At 40.7% G+C, this 20,916-nt stretch overlaps 1 protein-coding gene across 1 annotated transcript in view; it reads left to right on the forward strand.

Moving 5' to 3' along the window:
- HSD17B12 (hydroxysteroid 17-beta dehydrogenase 12) overlaps positions 1-20,916 on the forward strand; it is a 168,832-nt gene that overhangs the window by 129,823 nt on the left and 18,093 nt on the right. Inside the window, exons 7-8 of the mRNA XM_069553954.1 lie at positions 12,761-12,795; positions 20,581-20,662. Coding sequence (XP_069410055.1) covers positions 12,761-12,795; positions 20,581-20,662 — 117 coding nt within the window. The remainder of the gene's footprint in view (positions 1-12,760; positions 12,796-20,580; positions 20,663-20,916) is intronic.

Below are 20,916 nucleotides of genomic sequence, written 5' to 3' on the forward strand. Positions count from 1 at the left end.
AGGTTTAGTATTCTTTCGTGCTGCTGTGATTTGCCCTGTAGTGCATTTTGATGAATTGTTTCTGTTGTCCTTCAGTTGACTGGGTTATGTTGCGGGTCCAGGATTACGTTTTCGGTAGCAGCGGCTGTTTAGAGCTCCAGGTTAACTTAGAAGGAGAGGAAAATTGGTCTAGAATCTTATAAGGTTTTCTGGTGGTTGGACATCAGGGGACCCAGGGCATGGATGTCTATGGCCTAATGCCTTAATAAGTGTGTTGAAAAAGGCTTATATACGAAAGAGAATGACATCTTCTGTCCATCAGGGTTGGTTCAAGTTTTATCTCCTCAGCAAACCACATGCTAGAAGCTGACTAGCTGAGAAGCATGCCCGGAAAGGTTGGAGAGATGAGCTTGCCCTGTGACCTTGGGTTTGTGTCCCTAATTTGGAGATATTTGCGGGCAGGGCCCAGCATCTGGTTGGAAGTCTTGTGCTGTACCAGACCATTGAATGACCTGGCTTGACATTCCAGGATTAGTGCCTGGTCCGTGCGTTCCTGTCCCTGTATCAATAAGTCACATGATGATAAAAAATCATCGAAGTCCCCCATTCCAACAGAGGAATAATAAAACTGCAATATCCTGGCCAGAGGATTTACACGTCATCACCGGATGAAGTGGCGATGAGTGGTCCACAGAATATGGAGGAAGAAATGTTAACAAAAATAGCGGTGACTCTAGACCCCTCCAGTCCCATCTGATCGTTTCACTTTTCATCTTATTCAATAATTTAGAATTATTCCTTTTTTTTCTCTCTGTGACTTGCTTAACTGGGCTTTCCCTTTACCAGGTTAGTTGAGGCAATCTAAGAGGTGTTTAGAAGCCTTGTTGCCTGCTTTGTAGTTTTGCTGTTAGTACCTTCAGGGTTAAATTCAGTCTTGTTCTTATTCCCTGCAGAGCAGGTAAGTGCAAAGGTCAGGAGAGCAATGGTGTGAAAATTCTGCATGAAGGTGACTGATATGGCCAGTAGATCAGCCTTCAACTGGAAGAAAGGTCCTCCTGGCCAGGGTTTTCTTGTGATTTCAGATGTTCTGTGACTAAAATCTAAGGTTAAGGCTCGTTTCTCCTCAAGATCAATGACCTTCAGACCAGAAATGGTAAGAGTTTAGAGATAATTAAATCTCCAGATATTAAGCCACACACTTCTACAGTAGTTCGGGTTTTATGCCTGGACAGGCTTCCCTGGTGGCTCAGACGGTCAAGAATCCGCCTGCAATGCAGGAGACCTAGTTTCGATCCCTGGGTTGGCAAGGTCCCCTGGAGAAGGGGGACGGCTACCCGCTCCGTTATTCTTGCCTGGAGAATCCTTTAGATAGAGGAGCTGGGCAGCCTGCAGTCCATGGGGTCTCAAAGAGTTGGACACGACTGAGCGACTTTCACTTCACTATGCCTGGAAGAAGTTTCCATCTCGGAATACTGAAAGAGTTTGCAGGTGAAATTGTGGTATTGCTATTGGTTATTATTAGAGAAATCATAGAAAAGGGGGAACACGCCACAACTCCAGAGGCAGGTATATATTGATCCAAGTCCACTTTCAATCGGTAGCATACTCAGCACCAAATCCAAAGACTAGTTCCGAAATGGATCTTCTCCATGCTGTTTGTCACTGATTTGAGATCACTTGTTGTAACATCTGCCAAACTGAAAATTGCCTGCCTTCTCAAGGCCTGATGGTTCTTTGATTCCTTTAATGATAGTATAAGAACCTCAAGGACACCATAGACTCTTCACTCCTTTTCAAATGAACACAGCCCAAGCCTTTTCCATAGCTTATCTAAGAATGCGAAAGCCATCCCTTCTGAAGGTGCTGGGCCCTGAAGCTGCTACTGGGCTTGGTGAATATGCTGGACAATAGGGAGTGGCCCTACCTATACTGAGACCCCTTAGGAAATTTCCAGACTATCATTCTGACAAATACAGGGGCTGTCCTACTTTCTTTATTACCTTTCTCAGAGCAGAGAAATAGGTGGGTGGGGATCCAAGGTAAAATTTATTAACAATTTCCAGTTTCAGTGAAGTAACAGTGAAGTACCACTCAGTCTTGTTTTATTTGGGAATGGGGAGGAAGAGTCTTAAGCAGGGGATCAAAATTTAATTCTTCCTTCATTAGATAATCAGCCAAAGTGAAGTAGCTGAAAGAAGTAGAGATGTTTAGCATGGAGAAGGGAAGCATGACATCACATACACACACACGCACACAATCAAGACCAGTTAGCTCAACCTCCTGTTTTGTAAATCAGCTCACCCAATGATTTCTTCCAGACATCACACACACACACACACACACACACACACACACACACACACAATATCAAGGCCAGTTAGCTCAACCTGTTTTGTAAATCAGCTCACCCAATGATTTCTTCCAGACATCACACACACACACACACACACACACACACACACACACACAATATCAAGGCCAGTTAGCTCAACCTGTTTTGTAAATCAGCTCACCCAATGATTTCTTCCAGACATCACACACACACAATCAAGACCAGTTAGCTTAACCTCCTGTTTTGTAAATCAGCTCACCCAATGATTTCTTCCAGACATCACACACACACACAATATCAAGGCCAGTTAGCTCAACCTTCTGTTCTGCAAATCAGCTCACACACACACACTCTCTCTCTCTCTCTGTCTCTCTCTCTGTCTCTCTCAAGGCCAGTTAGCTCACACACACACACACACACACACACACACACTCACACACTCTCACTCTCTTTCTCTCAAGGCCAGTTAGCTCAGACTCCTACCTGTTCTGCAAATCAGCTCACCCAGTTATTCGTTCCAGATTCCAAGCTCCTTACATTTCTCAGTGAGAACCACTTACGTAGCCTAACCAGCCAGCTTATCTTTCTCCAGTCCAGTCTCCGTGCTCCAGCCAAAGTGTTATTATGGTACTCTGGGTCATATCACACCACTGTTAAACCCCTCTGTGACTTCTTTCCCTCAACTCCAGAACCTTTCATGTGACCTGCTGGGAAGGGCCTATGTTGGTTTGGCTCCTCCCCACGTCTCCCTTTCAACTCAGGTCTCTCTCCTCCAAGTGCTGCGCTCAGTCTCTTGAACTAGTCTCAATCCAGCATCCCCTCAGGCTGGGCCCTCTGCATAGAAGACTCTCGTCTCCCGCTTTACTAATTCTCCTCACTCTTCAGTTCTCAGCTAAGACGTTACATACTTAGCGGTGGGGAAGGGGCAGGGAGCCTCCCAGGCTCGATGAAGTCTCTCAGCTGTGCTATTTCATTGCACGCTGTGTGGTTCCCTTTCCCTTAGCATTTCGTTCTTCGTTGAGTGTCTCTAGAGGTTGTGAGGTCTGGGACCACGTCCTTTTCTTTCTCTGCCATTTCCCAGCCCTAGCTCTCACATATGGCAGGTGTACAGCAAATGCTTTTTGAATAAATCAGTGAATAAATTAAAAAAAAGAAAATTCTAGTCCTTTAGAAATAAGGATTACACTTACTTACATCACACAACCTCTGAAAGGTTGGCCTTAGATCGGTTGCTGATATTTACCCTGAAGTGAGCTGTGAGAACTTCCTAAGCTTTGGATCTGCCAGAAGGGGAGTGGGTGGAAGGTGAGTTCCTTCTGATTCTGGGTCAGAGGTTACAAATCCATAGTCTGTGCGCTGGACGTGGGCTACTAATATATTTTGGTTGGCTCCAGCAGTGTGTTCAAAATTAGGACATTTCCCAGCTTTCTAGCTTCTCTTGGGGAAATTTTGAAAGGAGGGTGACACAGACCTGAACTGCTGCTTGGCAGCGAGTGATCAGAGCTGAATGACAGCGGAGTGTGCTCAGTAGTCGGGCCTGCACTCTCCAGATCACCGCAGTCCCCACTCGCCCCTATTGTCTGACCCACCTCACTGTTCTTTCACCTACTTGGCCCTTTTAGGTATTTGAGTTCATGGTTCCCCCCTGTTCAGTAATTCCAAGTGTTTAGCCTACTCATACTGAATCATTGTATGCTTGGAGGACTTGAAGAATTGGAATGTCTTTGACTTAAATCCATCCCTATGATTGTCTGAAATCAAATCACTTGGAATATGAGACCCTTTGCCTGCTTTTGAAAAGCCAGTTTTTTTTTTCTCATTATACAACTATGTATTCACTGTATATCACTTTAGCCATAATGCTATGTCCTGCCCATGGAGTAGATAATAGTAATAAATGTTTGGATGGATGGACAGATGAAAACATACAAGAAAAATATTGTTTACTTTTTTAAAAAACATGTATTTGCCTCTGGTATGTCACATAGTACCAGTAGGGGGAGCCCTCTATTAATTTGGAAATCCATCAGGAGAATCTGTTCAGCAGTCTGAAGTGAAGTGAAGTCGCTCAGTTGTGTCTGATTCTTTGCGACCCCATGGACTGTAGCCCACCACACTCCTCCATCCATGGGATTTTCCAGGTAAGAGTACTGGCGTGGGTTGCCATTTCCTTCTCCAGGGGATCTTACTGACCCAGGGATCGAACCCAGCTCTCCCACATTGTAGGCAGACGCTTTACCATCTGAGCCACCAGGGAAGTCTGTTTAGCAGTCTAGTGGTATTTAATTTAGGGATTATGCTAAAGAAGTTATCCTCTGACTCTGCCCCAAGAATTCAAGTTAACACAACAGGAAATTAATCAATTGTAGGAAGGAGAGTATGCTTCTCACCACTGCCCCTGCCCAGGGTTTCAGAAGAAACACATTCCAGGTTAATATCTAGAGCCTTTAAATCCATTTGAAAGCAGTTATCATTAAGCTCTTAACAGTTTCCAAATTGGGGAGCATATTTAGCCCTAAGAGTCTCAGAGTAATGGGCTGCTTCAGGCACAAATACAAAATAATGGGTTTGCTAAAATACAGGACCACCACTCTTTCCACAGTTTTCATCTTTACAAAATGAGGGAGTAATTGGAGATTCCAAGGTTCTTTGTAGCTCCAAGTAAAGCTTGTTTAAAGAAGAAATGCATTATAAATGAGTGAACGTGTTAAAATCTCTGTGAGAAACTTAGGGCTTCTTTTCTCCTCCAAATCTGTCACTTTTGGAGAAGTCAGCTTATTTGGAGAAAAGATCAGTAATAGAAACTCTCAGTGTATTGGTTGAATAGTATCACCAACTCAGTGGACATGAGTTTGAGCAAATTCGGGGAGATAGTGAAGGACAGGGAAGCCTGGTGACCTGCAGTCCCAGGGGTCACAAAGAGTCAGACGCAACTTAATGACTGAACAACAAACTTGGAAAAACAGTGTGTGATGATATATATGTTCTTTTTATTTTCATTGTTGTTTAGAGTTTAAAAATTATGGCTTTAGAGTCTTCATTATTAGTTGGCATCCAGTTCTCTGTTATGGAAAGTTCTTTTCTTTTTCTTTTGTTAAGCCATTAAAAAAAAAAATTAAACCAGAATTTATTATCCAAGAAAAAGTATTGTTTTTTATAGTATGGGGTTGAATTTAAAGTTCAGTAATATGGGACGGGGGAAATGGCAAAAGAGGGTTGATAACTTTGACAAGAAGGGCTGATGACTTTCACAAAGACCTAAACATTGGTAGAGGAGAGGCAAATAATACTCAGATCTCAAAGCCGTCTAAAAACCCAATCTCATTAAGCTTCTTACCCCCTGCGTGGTAAGCATTCTGTTAGCCATACATATGAGATTCTAAGAATTTATAATTAAGTTGTATTCTTGGTGCCAGAGCTCAAATTATACATTTCATCAAAGGAAATGTGTGCTGTGTCATTCTAGCATGACTTCCAGTGGAGTTACCACCGAATTTCTCCAAAACAGGCATTGTGTGACATCGTTGTTATTTTATGTAATTCTTTGCACTATTATACTGTGGTTTTAAAAAGTTGTTAATGATTCCCACTAAAAATTTGCTTAAGGCATTTGTATCTATTTCCTTTTTATTTGTGTGGGTTCATTTTTCAGTTGCTTGAATTCAGATCCTGTTTACTCCATGCAGGTTTCTCTAGGGTAGGGGGCAGGGCAGCAGGGACAAAGTGGCTATTTGTGGTGTCCTAACTATTTGTACAAGAAGCCTGGATTCCTGGACCTCCTATTTATATATAATGGTGATACAGGTGTCAATATCGTTTTCTTATTTTAACTAAAGTATCTTGAATTTTAATCTTTTCATTTGGGTTTTTAGTTATCTCTTTGAGCATTGGGTTTTTAGTTATCTCTTTGAGCATTATGCAATAATGTTTTCTTTATACTGTTCTCTCCCCCAAAAATGATGAAACACAAGAGGTTACATGATATAAAAATAATTTGCTTGTAAAATAATATGCATGATTCACTTGTGTAGGCATCAGTTTTCATACCAAACTAAAAAGTAGGAAACTTGGATTGGCTTTTGAGTATAAAATAAGATTCTTTCTACAAATTCTTGATTACTGATGCCAGAGAAGTGAAAAAGAAAAAATTTTATTCTTGTTGATTTCTTTTAGAAATAACATTAGTTGTGGGGGCTCTTCTGATTGCAAAAACAATGCAAGCAGTTGCCAAAAATAGAAGAAATATTTCAGAATACTAAAATGGATACATTTTAATAAAACACTTTAAAGGACTTTCTAGGTCAGCCAGTGCATTTTTGAGTCAGCTTATCTCAACTGAATGATCTAATAATACTGACTTTGATTTTTGTATGAGCTACATCAGCCTCTTACTTCTTTCCCAGCCAGAACATACATAGCTGTGGCAGTAAATATATAACTCTTGAAATAGAATATGTGGTGTCCCCAAGAGGAATTCTCAATTGAGCTATCATTGGTGAAGACTATGTCAGGCTTGCATGCAGAGTGATATAATATCTTGGTGCGAAATAGCATGTATCGGCCTTTCTCCCTTTGAGTTAGGCTTCTAGGACTTTTTTGTGGTAAAGATTGATGCAACTGTCCCTAAAAAATATGTCTCTATAAATAGGAAACATTTGTTTTTTTCTGCAAGAATCTGAAGCTGCCATTGTCACAGAGGTGCTATTATAGGACTTTTATTTACTTTTGAGGAAAGAATTAATTTGATATTGTCTGCTGTATACTTTTGGAAATAACGTAGAAGAAAACAAGTATAGAAGTCATTTATACTACTATTTTTGATATTTTTAACCACTGAACTTACAAGTTATGGTAACCTTATTTTAGCAGTATCTTAAGAGGAACAAAATTTTTCCTGGTACAGCAATTATCACCTGCAGATGGCCTAAAATTAGCATATTGAGTTAACTCCAGAAACAGCTTGTAAACTGTGAGATGGAGTTCAGATAGTGAGATTTCACAGAAACACTTGGTATACGGTATAAATAACCAGCCATCAAGATACCAATTGATGCATATAAAGTAAAATGAGACTACTAATAGCTTAATTTAAATATCCTATGTAAGACGTGACGTTAAAGAGAATTTAATTTGATGTTAACGTAGTGAAGCCTCTCTGCTTACACAGAGAATATTAAGAATTATGTGTATGCACATACCCCAACAAAGAATGCTTGAAATTGAATTTATTATGACGTATATTCTGAGTAGAAAGAAAGATAATTTAAGTATAGACGAAGGCATTAATCAGCCTTATAAAAGCCTGTGGATTTCAGGTTAACTCTTCCTAGGCTTTTCAGTGTTGTTATGTATGACAGATCCAAGAAGATACTGTATTTTATGCAAGGAGAAATAATTTAGAAACAGAATTTAAGAGGAGAAGCCAATGACCAATACAAAAGAATTTAACCTTTTCATGCATGAATTTCCATCTTTGATGATGAATCATTTGTTCAAATGAGGATTGCAACAAGTATTTCTGGCCCTTTAATAGCCAGGCATTGAAAACACTGCTTCTTCCCTTGTGTTATTAAAACTTCTTGAGTTTTAATTCACTTGGATAAAGACTATGGAGAAGGAAGTGGCTTCCCATTCCAGTATTCTTGCCTGGGAAATCCTAGGGAGACAGGAGCCTGATGGGCTGCAGTCCACAGTACCAGACACAACTTAGTGACTGAATAACAAGGACAGAAAGACTTATTTCAGCAGCAGAGATACTTGAATTGAAATGATACAGGGAAGATTCGCATGGCCCCTGTGCAAGGCGTGCTCCGATTCATGGGGTCGCAAAGAGTCGGGTACGACTGAGCGACTGAGCTGAACTGAACTGTGCAAGGATGACACACAGATGGGAAAGCATTCTGTATTTTTTATGTTAACTAAACTTTATTGTGGTAATCATCTTAAAATATATATACATATATCCTTATGATGTGTACCTTAAGTTCAGTTCAGTCGCTCAGTTTTGTCCGACTCTGCGAGACTGCAGCACACCAGGCTTCTCGGAGCTTGCTCAAATTCATGTCCATCGTGTCGGTAATGCTATCCAACCATCTCATCCTCTGTCGTCCCCTTGTCCTCCCACCTTCAGTCTTTCCCAGCATCAGGGTCTTTTTCAAGGAGTCAGTTCTTCACATCAGGTGGCCAAAGTATTGGAGTTTCAGCTTTAGCATCAGTCCATCCAGTGAGTATTCAGGACTGATTTCCTTTAGGATTGACTGGTTTGATCTCCATGCTGTCCAAGGGACTTGCAAGAGTCTTCTCCAACACCACAGTTTAAAAGCATCAATTCTTTGGTGCTCAGCTTTCTTTATGGTCCAACTCTCACATCCATACATGACTACTGGAAAAACCATAGCTTTGACTAGACGGACTTTTGTTGGCAAAGTAATGTCTCTGCTTTTTAATATGCTGTCTGGGTTTGTCATAGCTTTTCTTCCAAGGAGCAAGTGTCTTTTAATTTCATGGCTACAGTCACCATCTGCAGTGATTTTGGAGCTCAAGAAAATAAAGTCTGACACTGTTTCCACTGTTTCCCCATCTATTTGTCATTAAGTAGTGGGACCGGAGGCCATGATCTTCTTTTTTTGAATGTTGAGTTTTAAGCCACTTTTTTCCCTCTCCTCCTTCACTTTCATGATGTAAAAAAGTTATGTAGATTATATTTCAAGTGAAACTGGGAGAAAAAGTGAATATATTTTTAAGCTATCCGCACATTAACAACCATCAGGACTGACTTAATGTTTAGCATGCTGTTGATATAATTTTGTAAATAAGATAATATCTTACAAGGTTTTATTTTGTCTCTGATCATTTCCTAGGTAATTTTTACCATTCAGAAAGGAGACATTTCATAGATGACATGCACACAGTATAAGGAAAAAAATAGCTCCCAAAGTGTACATTTTTATTTCCTTAATAGCCCAGCTTAAAGTGCTGTTTCTTTTTGGACTGTATTTAAGTGTGTACATTTATGTCTTGGGGAAAGAAAAAAAAAAACTCTGAATTTAACTTTAAAACTCTGCACAACCAGTTATTAAATAGTCAAGTGGTACTGAGATCCCTGGTCAGACTAAAGGACTGCATCAGCAGAACTTATAGACTTTCCTGGTAGTTCTCCAGAGTGATCACTGCCTGCGAATCCCATCCCTCCTCCTCTCCTTTTGTGCAGGAAAGGTAGGTGGTCAGTGGCTCCCCCTGTCCACTCCACTTGGCTGCTTCACACGTAACAAGTTTCACTCCTCACCCCAAATGCACATGTGCATGTACACACCCGGACCCCTGGGTGAGAACATTTTTTATTATCAGTCTTCTTCTTCCTCATCTTGTTTCTGGGGATCTCAGGACATTGGGGGAACTGTTTAACAACTTCTCCTCACAAAATGCTGGAGACCTCCTTATAATACATGAGCCTAAGCATTATGGTCCCCTGATGATACGTATTAAATAAAGTATGTGTTCAGATACTGCTAAAAATGCATATAGCCTCTCCCTACGAAGAAGAATCCCCTGCAGCCGTTAGCATGCCCGATGTCTGTCTGTACTAGCATGGGAAGCTGTCTGTGACGTGGTATGATAGGCAGATTGCAGGGCGTATATAATGGCATACACATTATTTTTACTTCTTTCTATTCTTGACCCATTCAACAAAAAGCTTTTTTAGTGCACAAATTCTATAGCATACATTGTAAGTTTTACATTCTATGCCCTTGATTAGATTTTTTCCTACCTAGTGAACTCTTACTTATTCTTTCAGAATGTAACTGAACCTTAATCTGTGAAGCTCTGCCTGTTTCCCCAGACATAACTAGTCCCTCTCCTAAGTGGTGATGCCCTCTGTCCTTAACCCTACTGTCTCATAACACTGTCTGGTAAGGATTTATTTATATAAATACCTGTTTTCTTACTCCATCATGAGTTCCCATCACCCAGCCTCAATCCAAGAAACTAACATGCCCTCTACTGAGTGGAAGAATTTCTATTTTATTACTTCGTTTTGCTCCAGGCCATGAGCTGATATGCATAGAGCGTTTTGAGAGCTCTTTTATTTCTTGTGTTTGACAAAGTAACACCAAATGTATTTTGTGATTCCACTTCTTTAACTCTTATCCATATGGTTATTAAGATTTGCTTTAAAAAACAGCTTTATTGAGGGATAATTTATACACTTTACGATTCATTCATTTTACGTGTATAGTTGAATGGTTTTTAGTGAATTTACAGTCTTACAGTCATCACGAAACTCTAATTTTAGAACAGTTCTTTTACCCTAAGAAGCTCCCAGTTGAGGTACTTGACAATATTGCTGGAACTGTCCAGAAACTTCTCAACTGTCAAGCACAGTAAGCTTAAGGGGGGCTTGGATACTTAGTGGTGCTGTGTCCTGAAAGAAGAGTACACACTGGCAACAAGGGGCACAATTTCCTTTTAGGACCTACTCTGGGCTAGCTGTCTGTGCTAGGATCATTATATATACCACCTTTCATGAGATTGCAGTCCCTTGGACCGCACAGAGATCCAACCAGTCTACCCTAAAGGAAGTCAGTCCTGAATATTCATTGGAAGGACTGATGCTGAAGCTGAAACTCTAATGCTTTGGCCACCTGAGGCGAAGAACTGACTCATTGGAAAAGACCCTGATGCTGGGGAAGATTGAAGGCAGGAGGAGAAGAGGATGACAGAAGATGAAATGGTTGGATGGCATCACTGACTCGATGGACATGAGTTTGAGCAAGCTCCAGGAGTTGGTGATGGACAGGGAAGCCTGATGTGCTGCAGTCCATGGGGTGGCAAAGAGTCGGACACGACTGAGTGGCTGAACTGAACGATATGAGATTACAGCATTACAGAAGGAGGAAGATTGGAGATGCTTCTGGCCAAACTCTTTTTACAGTGTCTCCTTTTTTTTACCTGGAAGATTTGGCCACATCAGATACTTCTGGTGAAACCATCCCCCTAGGCTTTGAAGACACCACTTTGCCTGTTTAGAAGTTGGCAGTGTGTTCTCCTATTATGACACGGTGTCGGTTCAAATTCACATCCTTCCTGGAAAAGTGTATGTGGCAGCTTCAAAACTGACCTCTGAATTGAGAGTTCTGCAGAGCAGGTTCTATGTTGGTGAAGTCTGGATGCGTTTTCTTTCTTTGAAGTGTTTCTAGGAAAAGAATGCTCTCTTTGTCAGAATGCTATTTTAATTAAGACATAATGTTATTCAAGATAGAAAGTTTGAGATTCCTGTGCCTGGCATGCATGCAGACTTCTCTGTAACAAAATAGCATTTGTTTCTTCCCGAACTGATGGTATGCAGGAATCCAGAGTTCATGTTCCAACTTAGGTGCTTAACTGTGATGTGGCCTTGACTAAACCAGTGGATGTCTTAACTTTTCTGAGTTAATAATATCTTAAAACAGAGTTTAGAAGTATTAATAGTTTCTCTCGTCCTAGTATATATATTTAGGCAACAGTCATGAAGTCCTTTAAACGTGAGGTGTCCATGGAATTCCTTGATAGTCCAGTGATTAGGACTCTCTGCTTCCACGGCAGAGGGCCAAGGTTCAAGCCCTGGTCAGGGAACTAAGATCCTGCATATTGCTTGGCTTGGCCAATAAAAAATAAAAATGCTGGTGCCCCTTTTTTCATTGTTGGTTACTTAAGATGACAGATAATATCAACTTTCTTTAAGGATGCATTTTACTCACAATTAGCTTGAGCAGGAGAAGAAATACATGTGAAGATAGACTTCATATTTGCCTACATGTCACTTTATGGCATTCTCGTAAAGGTTTTTTGATAGGAAAAAAGTTATTTGATCTGTTAAGATTAGAAAGCTTAAGTAAGTTTGGTAGGCAGGATATTTCTTATAATGTATGTCGTGTACTGAGAATGTATTTTGGGAGACATGGATTTCACCAGAAGTCCTTACTTATTTGAAGATCTCCATGCCAGTATTACATTTCAGGCAAGACTAATTTTAGCCAGGTTCACTGAAAGTGTTTCCAGTGTTATCTCCAGTAATTGCCCCGGGTTCCTTTTTACGCACTCTTGCAAACGTTCAGTCGGGGCTGCTGTCGCCTGCTGTGATGGCCCGTACTTGTGTGGAGTGTGTTTCCCCCAGGGTCGCTCTTGCCTTCTGCGTGGCCCATACTCTATCTGTGGAGTGTGTTTCTCTGTAAATAAATCCATCTCTTATCTATCAAAAAAAAAAAAATTCAGGTTTTTCCATAAGAAGGTATGGCAAAACCCAGTTGAAATTTTGGCCAACCCAATATATGAAGTCTATAAAATAAACTGCTGTCTGCAGAAGTGGCGAGCAGCTCGGCGATTCCCCCTCATTTGTGTGGGCAAGTTCTCTTCACTCTTGGTGGCCTGCATCCTCAGTCACCATGGATGTTTTGTTTTTCTCTTTCACAGATGACACGGCTGGTCCTGCCTGGCATGGTAGAAAGGTGAGTCATAAGCTCACACACAAATACTCAAGCTCATGATTATTTATAGGGAGAATCCTTTCTTTGAAAATTTCATTAAAGTGACTAATGAACCTCTCCTCCATGTCTTGGTGACAGAGTAATGTGCCAGGCGAGTCACACGGTAGGGCATGAGTCATCCGGTGGTGGAGGCCTTTTCCCCTCGATTCCCTTTTTATTTCCCTCACCAGGGTGGTGGTGGTTCCTTTACATCAGGATTAAAAAGCCTGCCTGAGTCACCATCACTAACTCAATTGCCTGCTCTTCTGAGGGGGTGGGTAGAGTTCCTGGGATATTCCCGGGAATGCCTTCTTAAAGAGGTATGCTGTCAGAGCCCAGCTCAGTGGAGTTTTGTGAAGCGAGACCCCCCATCCTCTGGTTTTTCTGTTATGGGAGAAAGGATGTATGAGGAACTTAGGCATATTATAAAGTGATCTTAAGGGGTCAGCCTCCCCTACCCCTGCCCTTGGAGAAAAAAGCTTATGTCCTCTAGCTTCAGCTGTATTTGTACTGGGTTCCACTAGGATTTGCTAAATGTCTTCATTTCTCTTGAGAAATGTGTTGCTAAGTCCTTACGTTAGGAATAGCAGGAAGTATAAGACGGGAATTAAATTCTTTTCCTCCCGTGGAGAAGTCTGAGTGTTGGCTAAGCTTTCAAAGCAAACCTGTTGCAAAGGGATGGGCTTGCTTGGTCATTTGCTAAATTTAGGGTTTCACAGTCATCCTTGCTGTGCAAAATGGCTTTGAGTTTGGGAGAGATCCACAGGAATCACAGCTTTGCAAAGAGCCAGGGACCCTACTTCCGTGAAGGAGTCTCCACGACCAGCTCAGGCAAGGATTTACAGCTTATGTTTATCGATTACGTATTCTTTGCCAGGTGTTGGGCTGACAACCCGATAAGTGTTTGCTTATATAACTTGATAGCCTCCCACCATTGTACAGATGAAGAAACTGAAGTTCGGAATCCATTTTGGTTGGTAGCTACTTTTTCAGTAAGGCTCTTTGTTTATAATTGCATTTTATGTGTGATTTTTAATGTCTCAGTTGCTTTATTTTAGTAAAATTTCCCTTTAAAACCTCTTAACTACTTACTGATGGTTGAGCATGCCCCTGATGGTGATGATATGAAAGTGAAGACGGTCAAACAAGACCGGAAACCTGAAAGATTATAGAGAATTAGGGCAGACAGAGTAGAACTCAAGACAGATGAAATTTGGGATCAGCTTAATTCCAGTTTGGATATCTACAAGTGACACAGTATAAATTCAGGGTAGTATTCTACTCATTAAAAAAAGAAATACTTACATCCCACAGAGGAATTTTTAAGTTTGTTGTTAAAAACCATATCCAAAGAGATACTGGTTATGACTAATCAGACTTGAAGAATCATGGAATTTCATACTTTAATTGAAACCAATCCCCTCTCATTTGACATAAAAAGTGAGATCCAAAGAACTTGAGTGCCATGAGGCTACATAATTAGTTAATACATGATACAAAGTGCTCACATGGTCTCTGTAGACCTAGGAGCCACCTTCACAGTTGTAGCTGAAGCCTTAGATAAAGAACGAAAAGGAAAGGATCCATCCACTTCACTGAGTGAAGTTTATCCTATGGAAGATGAATTGGATCCTTGTTTTTAGGAAATCAAGTTGATTTCCTAGAAAGCTGTCACGGGCTGAAGGACTAGTCAGAAATGTAAGAGGGATTTATGAATTGGTACTTTTGGGATAGGAGAAGGAACAGGTCTGTCTGTTTGAATTTAAGGAGTTACTTGTTGTATTAGTCAAGGCAGGCTAACTGCTACAACAGACCACCCCAGAATCTCAATGACTTAAAATTCTAAAGGTTGATCCTCCCCTCACATCACAGTCCAGTGTGGCTCAGTGATCAGGACTCTGCTCTACACAGTCAATCCAGGGATCTCAGGCTCCTTCCATCTGGAGTTGAGGGGGCCCTACTCTTCCCTTGGTTTTCCCTGGTGGCTCAGAAGGTAAAGAATCTGCCTGCAATGTGAGAGACCAATGTTTGATCCCTGGGTGGGGAAGATCCCCTGGAGGAGGGCATGGCAGTCCTCTCCAGTGTTCTTGCCCAGCGAATCCCATGGACAGAGGAGCCTGGCGGGCTATAGTCCATGGGGTCTCATAGAGTTGGACACAACTGAGCGACTAAGCACAGCACGGTACTCTTTCCATAGGCCTTGCAGTTCTCTGCAGAAATACTTGCACCCAGCCAGCAAATGAGGGAAGAGAGAGGAAGGATGATTTTACAGAGCGTCTTATGGGTCACGCCTGCAAGTGGTGTCCCTGTCTTCTACGCTCGTTCCATGGTCTAGAACTCAGTCACAGGCTATAGCTAACTGCAGGGGAGACCAGAAGCGCTGTCAGCTGTGTGCCCAAGCAGGAAGAAAGACTCAAAGTTCACGGATCAGCTCAAAGCCTTCTTGCTTATAAGTGATTTGATCATAGCCTGCCCGTGTGAGCCACCCCCAAATGATCTATTTCCTATGGTTGGTTGCCGTAGGTTTCGTATCTCCATTGAGGAAAAGCAGAGTTCTTCGTTGTGGTGGTTTGTTTTTTTTTTTTTCTTTCACTGATTCTGCTTCTGATGTGTGTGGCTTCCCACACGCTCTAGAACTATAGCCTAGGGCCAACTGACTATCACTAAACAAGTCTCTATAATCAAACTAAGGTATTATTATTACCATAGATGTAGAAAGTACAAAATTATGTTATGGAGGAAACTTGCTCTTTCCACTTCCCTGGAATCATAAACATTGTGTACAGCTGGAGCCAGGAGGTGGTTGCCATAACAACCATGGAAAAGCTAAAAATAGCCCCTTTCATACTGTATTACTTAAGGTGAAATTATGACATGTTATGGTGTTTTCGGGCAGGCAGTTCTCTTTCATGTGGGAAATGTTTGCAAACTTTCTTCAACAAAGCAATATTTGTATAATGTATTTGGATTGCTGGTTCTAATTATATACCTGACCCCTGTGATCCAGAATTCTTTTCTGACATAGAACTCTGCTTTGATATGTTTCTCAGTCTTTTTGAGAACCTGTTAGAGAACTGTCTGTACCAAAATTCAGTGTTATGTTTCAGCTTAAAAAAAAAAAAGTTATGACCCTCCAAGAGCAGACTTAAGTGCTCCCTGATAAGTGAAAATATGAAGAACTGGGATGTAGTCTTTTTTGCACAACCCTCCTTTTTCTGCCATCACTCTCTGCATCCTGTAAGCTGTCCACAGGCCCAACCCTGTGTTCCAGTGCTTCACAGCAATATTTAAGCCTCCTTCTCACCTGCAGCGTGGAGCAATGATGAGAATCCCCAGGAAGATGGAAATCAGAGACTTATTTCATGGGAGACCTGCCACTTCCTCCATGACAATACTGTTTAAGAGCTGTGTACAAGGATACTACAGCTATCTGATAGAATAGTGGGGCATGTGTAGAAGAAAAGAGGCTTGGTAACTCTTTCATCCAAGTGATCATTAAGAAGAGTCTTCTAATTGGGAATTTCACTGAACTTAGAAAATTCTAGAAAGCATAACGATAGAAGGCAAAAAATGCAAGGAACTGAATTTCATAGGGTTATATGTGTTTAATGTCTGGCTTGTGGGAGGGCTAGTCATTGAAGAGAATATTTTTAGATGAAAAAGTGCTTCCTTATCAGCAGTGGTGGTTTCTGCTTTGTCTTTGCAGTATTTTAATTCTAGTAGATCCTCAATAACTTATGCCACTGAGACACCATCGTGTGGCTGTTAGCAAGTAAGCAGCATGATGAATTAAGAAGGTTGTATCACAGAAAATGTTACTGGACTTGTTTATTTGGATGTTTGTCATAACAGACTGGAAATGCTCAGAAATATGAGCATCGGGAGTCTTCATTATGGAACTTCAGCAAATATTCTTAATGTACCTTCCAATCTTAGAATTGTTCCCCAAGTCCCTGGAAAATGAGAGATTAGCCAGGGTTTGGTTTTATGTTTGTTTCTGTGTGCAATTAAGCGCAGCCCATTTTGTTCTTCTGCTTGATATAACAGAGCTGTCGTGAGTCTGGCTGTGCCATGGAAACTAGTTTGACGTCACTAATTCTGCGTAGATAGGGGATTAGCATTAGATAGAGTAGTTGATTTTAGAGGCTGGTCCTTTGTGTCTCACGGTCCCAAATGTTCATCCCCATCTCTGTGTAAAGAATAGATACTGTATACAGTACAGAGAGTAAGACAACTCTGCAAAGGTGTTATTTGTGATCCAGACAAAACTAAGTTGAATATCATTATCCTTGGAAAGAAAGAGAGCCTTGTGTGTGGGAGGGTTTTTGCAAGACAAACAAATAACGTGCACTGCGCTGCTTTGCAGCACAGTGTTTTTGTGGAATGGGTGGTTTTTTTCCTCTGCTGTCATTTTGGTCCAGTGATAAATGCTGTCTGTTTCGTGTTTACTTAAATCTAGTGCATTCTCTCTTTATACTTATTGATGCATTTTAGAGTGCAAATATTGTGTTTTGAATAAAGTATCTTTCAATTCCGACTTTTCACTTAAGTCAAACTAACTCTACCCCCTGGAAATTTTTAAATTAAGGTAGAATATTTGAGAAACAAAAATCTCACTTGCCTCAAGGAGTAAACAGTTCAAAGCATATGCTTGCATAATTGTGGCAAACCATATTTGACTATTGGTCTGTATTAATTTTGCAAGCAAGAACAAGGTTTTTATTATCTTGCAATGAACTTTCCTGTATTGAAATCATTGCTTTGGTGAGTGGCATTTTAGGAATCCATTTTGATGAGGTCAAGATTTCCTTTAAAAAAAATTTTTTTTTAATATTTATTTATTTGGTTGCATTGGGTCTTAGTTGCAGCACACAGGATTTCAGTCTTCATGGCAGCATGTAGGATCTAGTTCCCTGGGCAGGAATTGAACCCCAGGCTCTCTGTGTTAAGAGTTCAGAGTCTTAGCCACTGGACCACGGGCAAGTCCCTAAAAATGTTTTTAATAACTTTTGAACTCTAACTTTTGGAAGACTTTTAAATTGTATTTCACTTGTGAGAAAGGGAAGAAACAGAATGTAAGATTTTTGTTCAAGGCCACATGCCGCCTTTTTAGCCAAATTGAGTATTATCTAGCCCAGAATCCCACTGATTAAACCAGCAGTGATCAGCTACAGTGGAAAACGTCATCTTCTACAACTGCTTCAGAATGGGTTTTCTTCACTTGCTGTGATGAGTGAGGATATAGCAGTTCCTGGTTATATGAGAAAATGTTAAAACACCACCTAAACTTAGATGGATGCTTGGGGCTCAGGACAGGGTGCAAAGATTTGGGCTTATTCTCAGAAAGCAGATTGTATTGCAGGAGATAGCTTCTACTTGATTGGGATCTGCTTTTAACTCAAAGGAAACATATTCCAATAAATTATAAATATATTTCACTCTTTATATATAGATTTATTGAGATAGATACATTTCACATGTCCTAAAATCCACTCATTTAAAGTGTACAATTTGGTGGTTTCTAGTATATTTACAGAGTGTATCATCACCATAGTCTAATTTCAGAACATTTTTAACACTCTAAAAAGATAAAGATATTTTAAACATCATAAATTAATACTGTATTAAAAGTCTAAGTAACAGAGGTGGTTTTTAACCCCTTTTAATCAAAGGAATTTCTCACAAATATAGATTAAAATGAAATTACTAGATAAGTAATTGCTAATTCACCTGTTTTTATCTTAGAATAATTGAGTTCTAAGTCCTGATAGACATTCTTACTCTTAAAATTTAAAAAGAAAAGCCTTTTCTGTCTGTGTGAGAGACACAGGCAGAAACTACAAGAATGATATAATTAATACATTGACCAAATATTTCGAACTTTCTGCAGAAAATTTGAGATTTGATTTCTATGTCCAGCTTGTTAATTGAGTCACCACTTAGGAAAGTGTATATTACTAATAAAGACTTCAGTTCAAAAAAACAGAAGCCGAAAAACAACTCATTTTCAGTGACTCATTAAGTGGAGGGTCCAGACTTCCATTTGATGGTTGAAGTGGCATCTCGCCTAGAGGCTGGCAGATGGACTGAATGACCTTTGGGGATTATTTCTTCTCAGATTTATGTCTAAAATAACTTAGAAGCCATTTGATCTTGTTTCTTTTATTATTTTGTATAAGAAGGGCCTATATAGTCCTTTTAAAAAATACAAATAAATAAATAAATAAAAGGCCTTGGGAAGTAAATTCAGGCCAAGAATAATGAGAAAGTAAGAGTTTCCCTGATAGCTCAATTGGTAAAGAATCCTTCTACAATGCAGCAGACCCCGGTTCTATTCCTAGGTAGGGAAGATCCCCTGGAGAAGGGATAGGCTACCCACTCCAGTATTCTGGAGCTTCCCTTGTGGCTCAGCTGGTAAAGAATCCACCCGCAATGAGGGAGACCTGGGTTCGATCCCTGAGCTGGGAAGATCCCCTGGAAAAGGGAAAGGCTACCCACTCCAGTATTCCAGCCTGGAGAATTCCATGGATGGTATAGTCCACGGGGTCGCAAAGAGTTGGACACGACTGAGCAGCCTTCACTTTCAAGTTGAAAGAAAGGCTTCCCAGGTATCACAGTGCTAAAGAATCCATCTGCGAACTCAAGAGATGCAAGAGACCGGGGTTTGATCCCTGGGTAGGGAAGATCCCCTGTGAAGGAAATGGCAGCCCACTCCAGTATTCTTGCCTGGAGAATCCCGTGGACAGAGGAGCCTGGCAGGTTACAGTCCGTGGGGTCACACAGAGTCGGACACAGCTGAGCGACTGGGCAGGAAAGTTGAAGGACAGGAACCTGGTCTAGAGGGCAGGGGACAGGCAGAGTCAGGTTGACATAAGGGGACCAGCTCCCCAGGGAGAATGGATTTAAGGACCCAAAGTTGGTTGTTAGTTCTGTCTAAAATTCCTAAAACCCCAATTCCACACTTTACCCAAGCCATATACAACTGCTAACAACCTGTGTATTTGCAGCATTGCTTTTCTCAAACTAATTTTTACTTATTTGTAGAATGAGTCATTCCTGGTAACTTTCCGACTTTGAAATCTCACATTAGTTTCTAAAAGTTACAGTAGAAATTGAGCTTTGCCTTTTGGCAAAAGAATATGATTTGGTGAACTATGGAGTAGCTGACTTTAGAGTCAGCTCTTCATTTAGCACCTGAATGCCTACCACCTGGAAAGGTAAGAAAGCGGGGCATAGCCATTCATTCATGTGAGTACCTGTTAGATGCTCACCACAGGCAGAGTATTGTGAGGAAAAGTGTAAGTTAAGAGCTATGATGTCCAGAAGCTGATGGGTTTTATGAGGGATTAAAATGTTGATAATCATAGAGTGATTAAGTGCTGCAGCACGATAGTATGTGATAATGTACCAAATTAAGAGCATACCAGGAGTATGAGAGTGTTTTTAAGAGTGATAATTCTTGGTGCTATGGCCAGAGAAGACTCAGAGAATAGAAATCAACTCGAGAAGACTGAAGATCTAATCCGGTCATGCCCCAGATTACCAAGACTGAGAAGTGAGCTAATTGCAAAGCGGAGCTATTTTTAGTTGATTGAGTTATGCCTCATTCACTGACCAAGCATAGCACATGTGGATGAAAGGCAAGGAGAGAGGTGGGTTAGAGAAACAGCCAGGTTATTCTGTTTTAAATAATTTTATATATCTCAATCTGTAACTTACAATTGTATATTTGATTTCACTCTGTTTACGTGCATCTTCTTTTTTTAGATCTAAAGGGGTAATTCTGAACATCTCCTCGGCCAGTGGCATGTACCCAGTCCCGCTGTTGACCATCTACTCTGCAACCAAGGTGAACAATTTTTTAGTAAATGGTGTCAAAAGAAGAATAAAGAATAGTTTTCAGTTTGAAAAACAAGAGATGGACTTTCTTGAAGTTCTGTCTTTAGCCATTTTCAAATGGACTAAGAAGAAAAGGAAAATAGCCAACCCTAGTTTCAGAAGAGCTGGAGCTGGAGATAGACTGATTGGTATCAACTTTACCACCAAGATCTCAGATCCACAGATGATATTTTTTTTTCCTCACAGTTTACTGGTTTTAAAATT

The sequence above is a fragment of the Ovis canadensis genome, chromosome 15, assembly GCF_042477335.2.
Source record: "Ovis canadensis isolate MfBH-ARS-UI-01 breed Bighorn chromosome 15, ARS-UI_OviCan_v2, whole genome shotgun sequence".
NCBI classification, from domain to species: domain Eukaryota; kingdom Metazoa; phylum Chordata; class Mammalia; order Artiodactyla; family Bovidae; genus Ovis; species Ovis canadensis.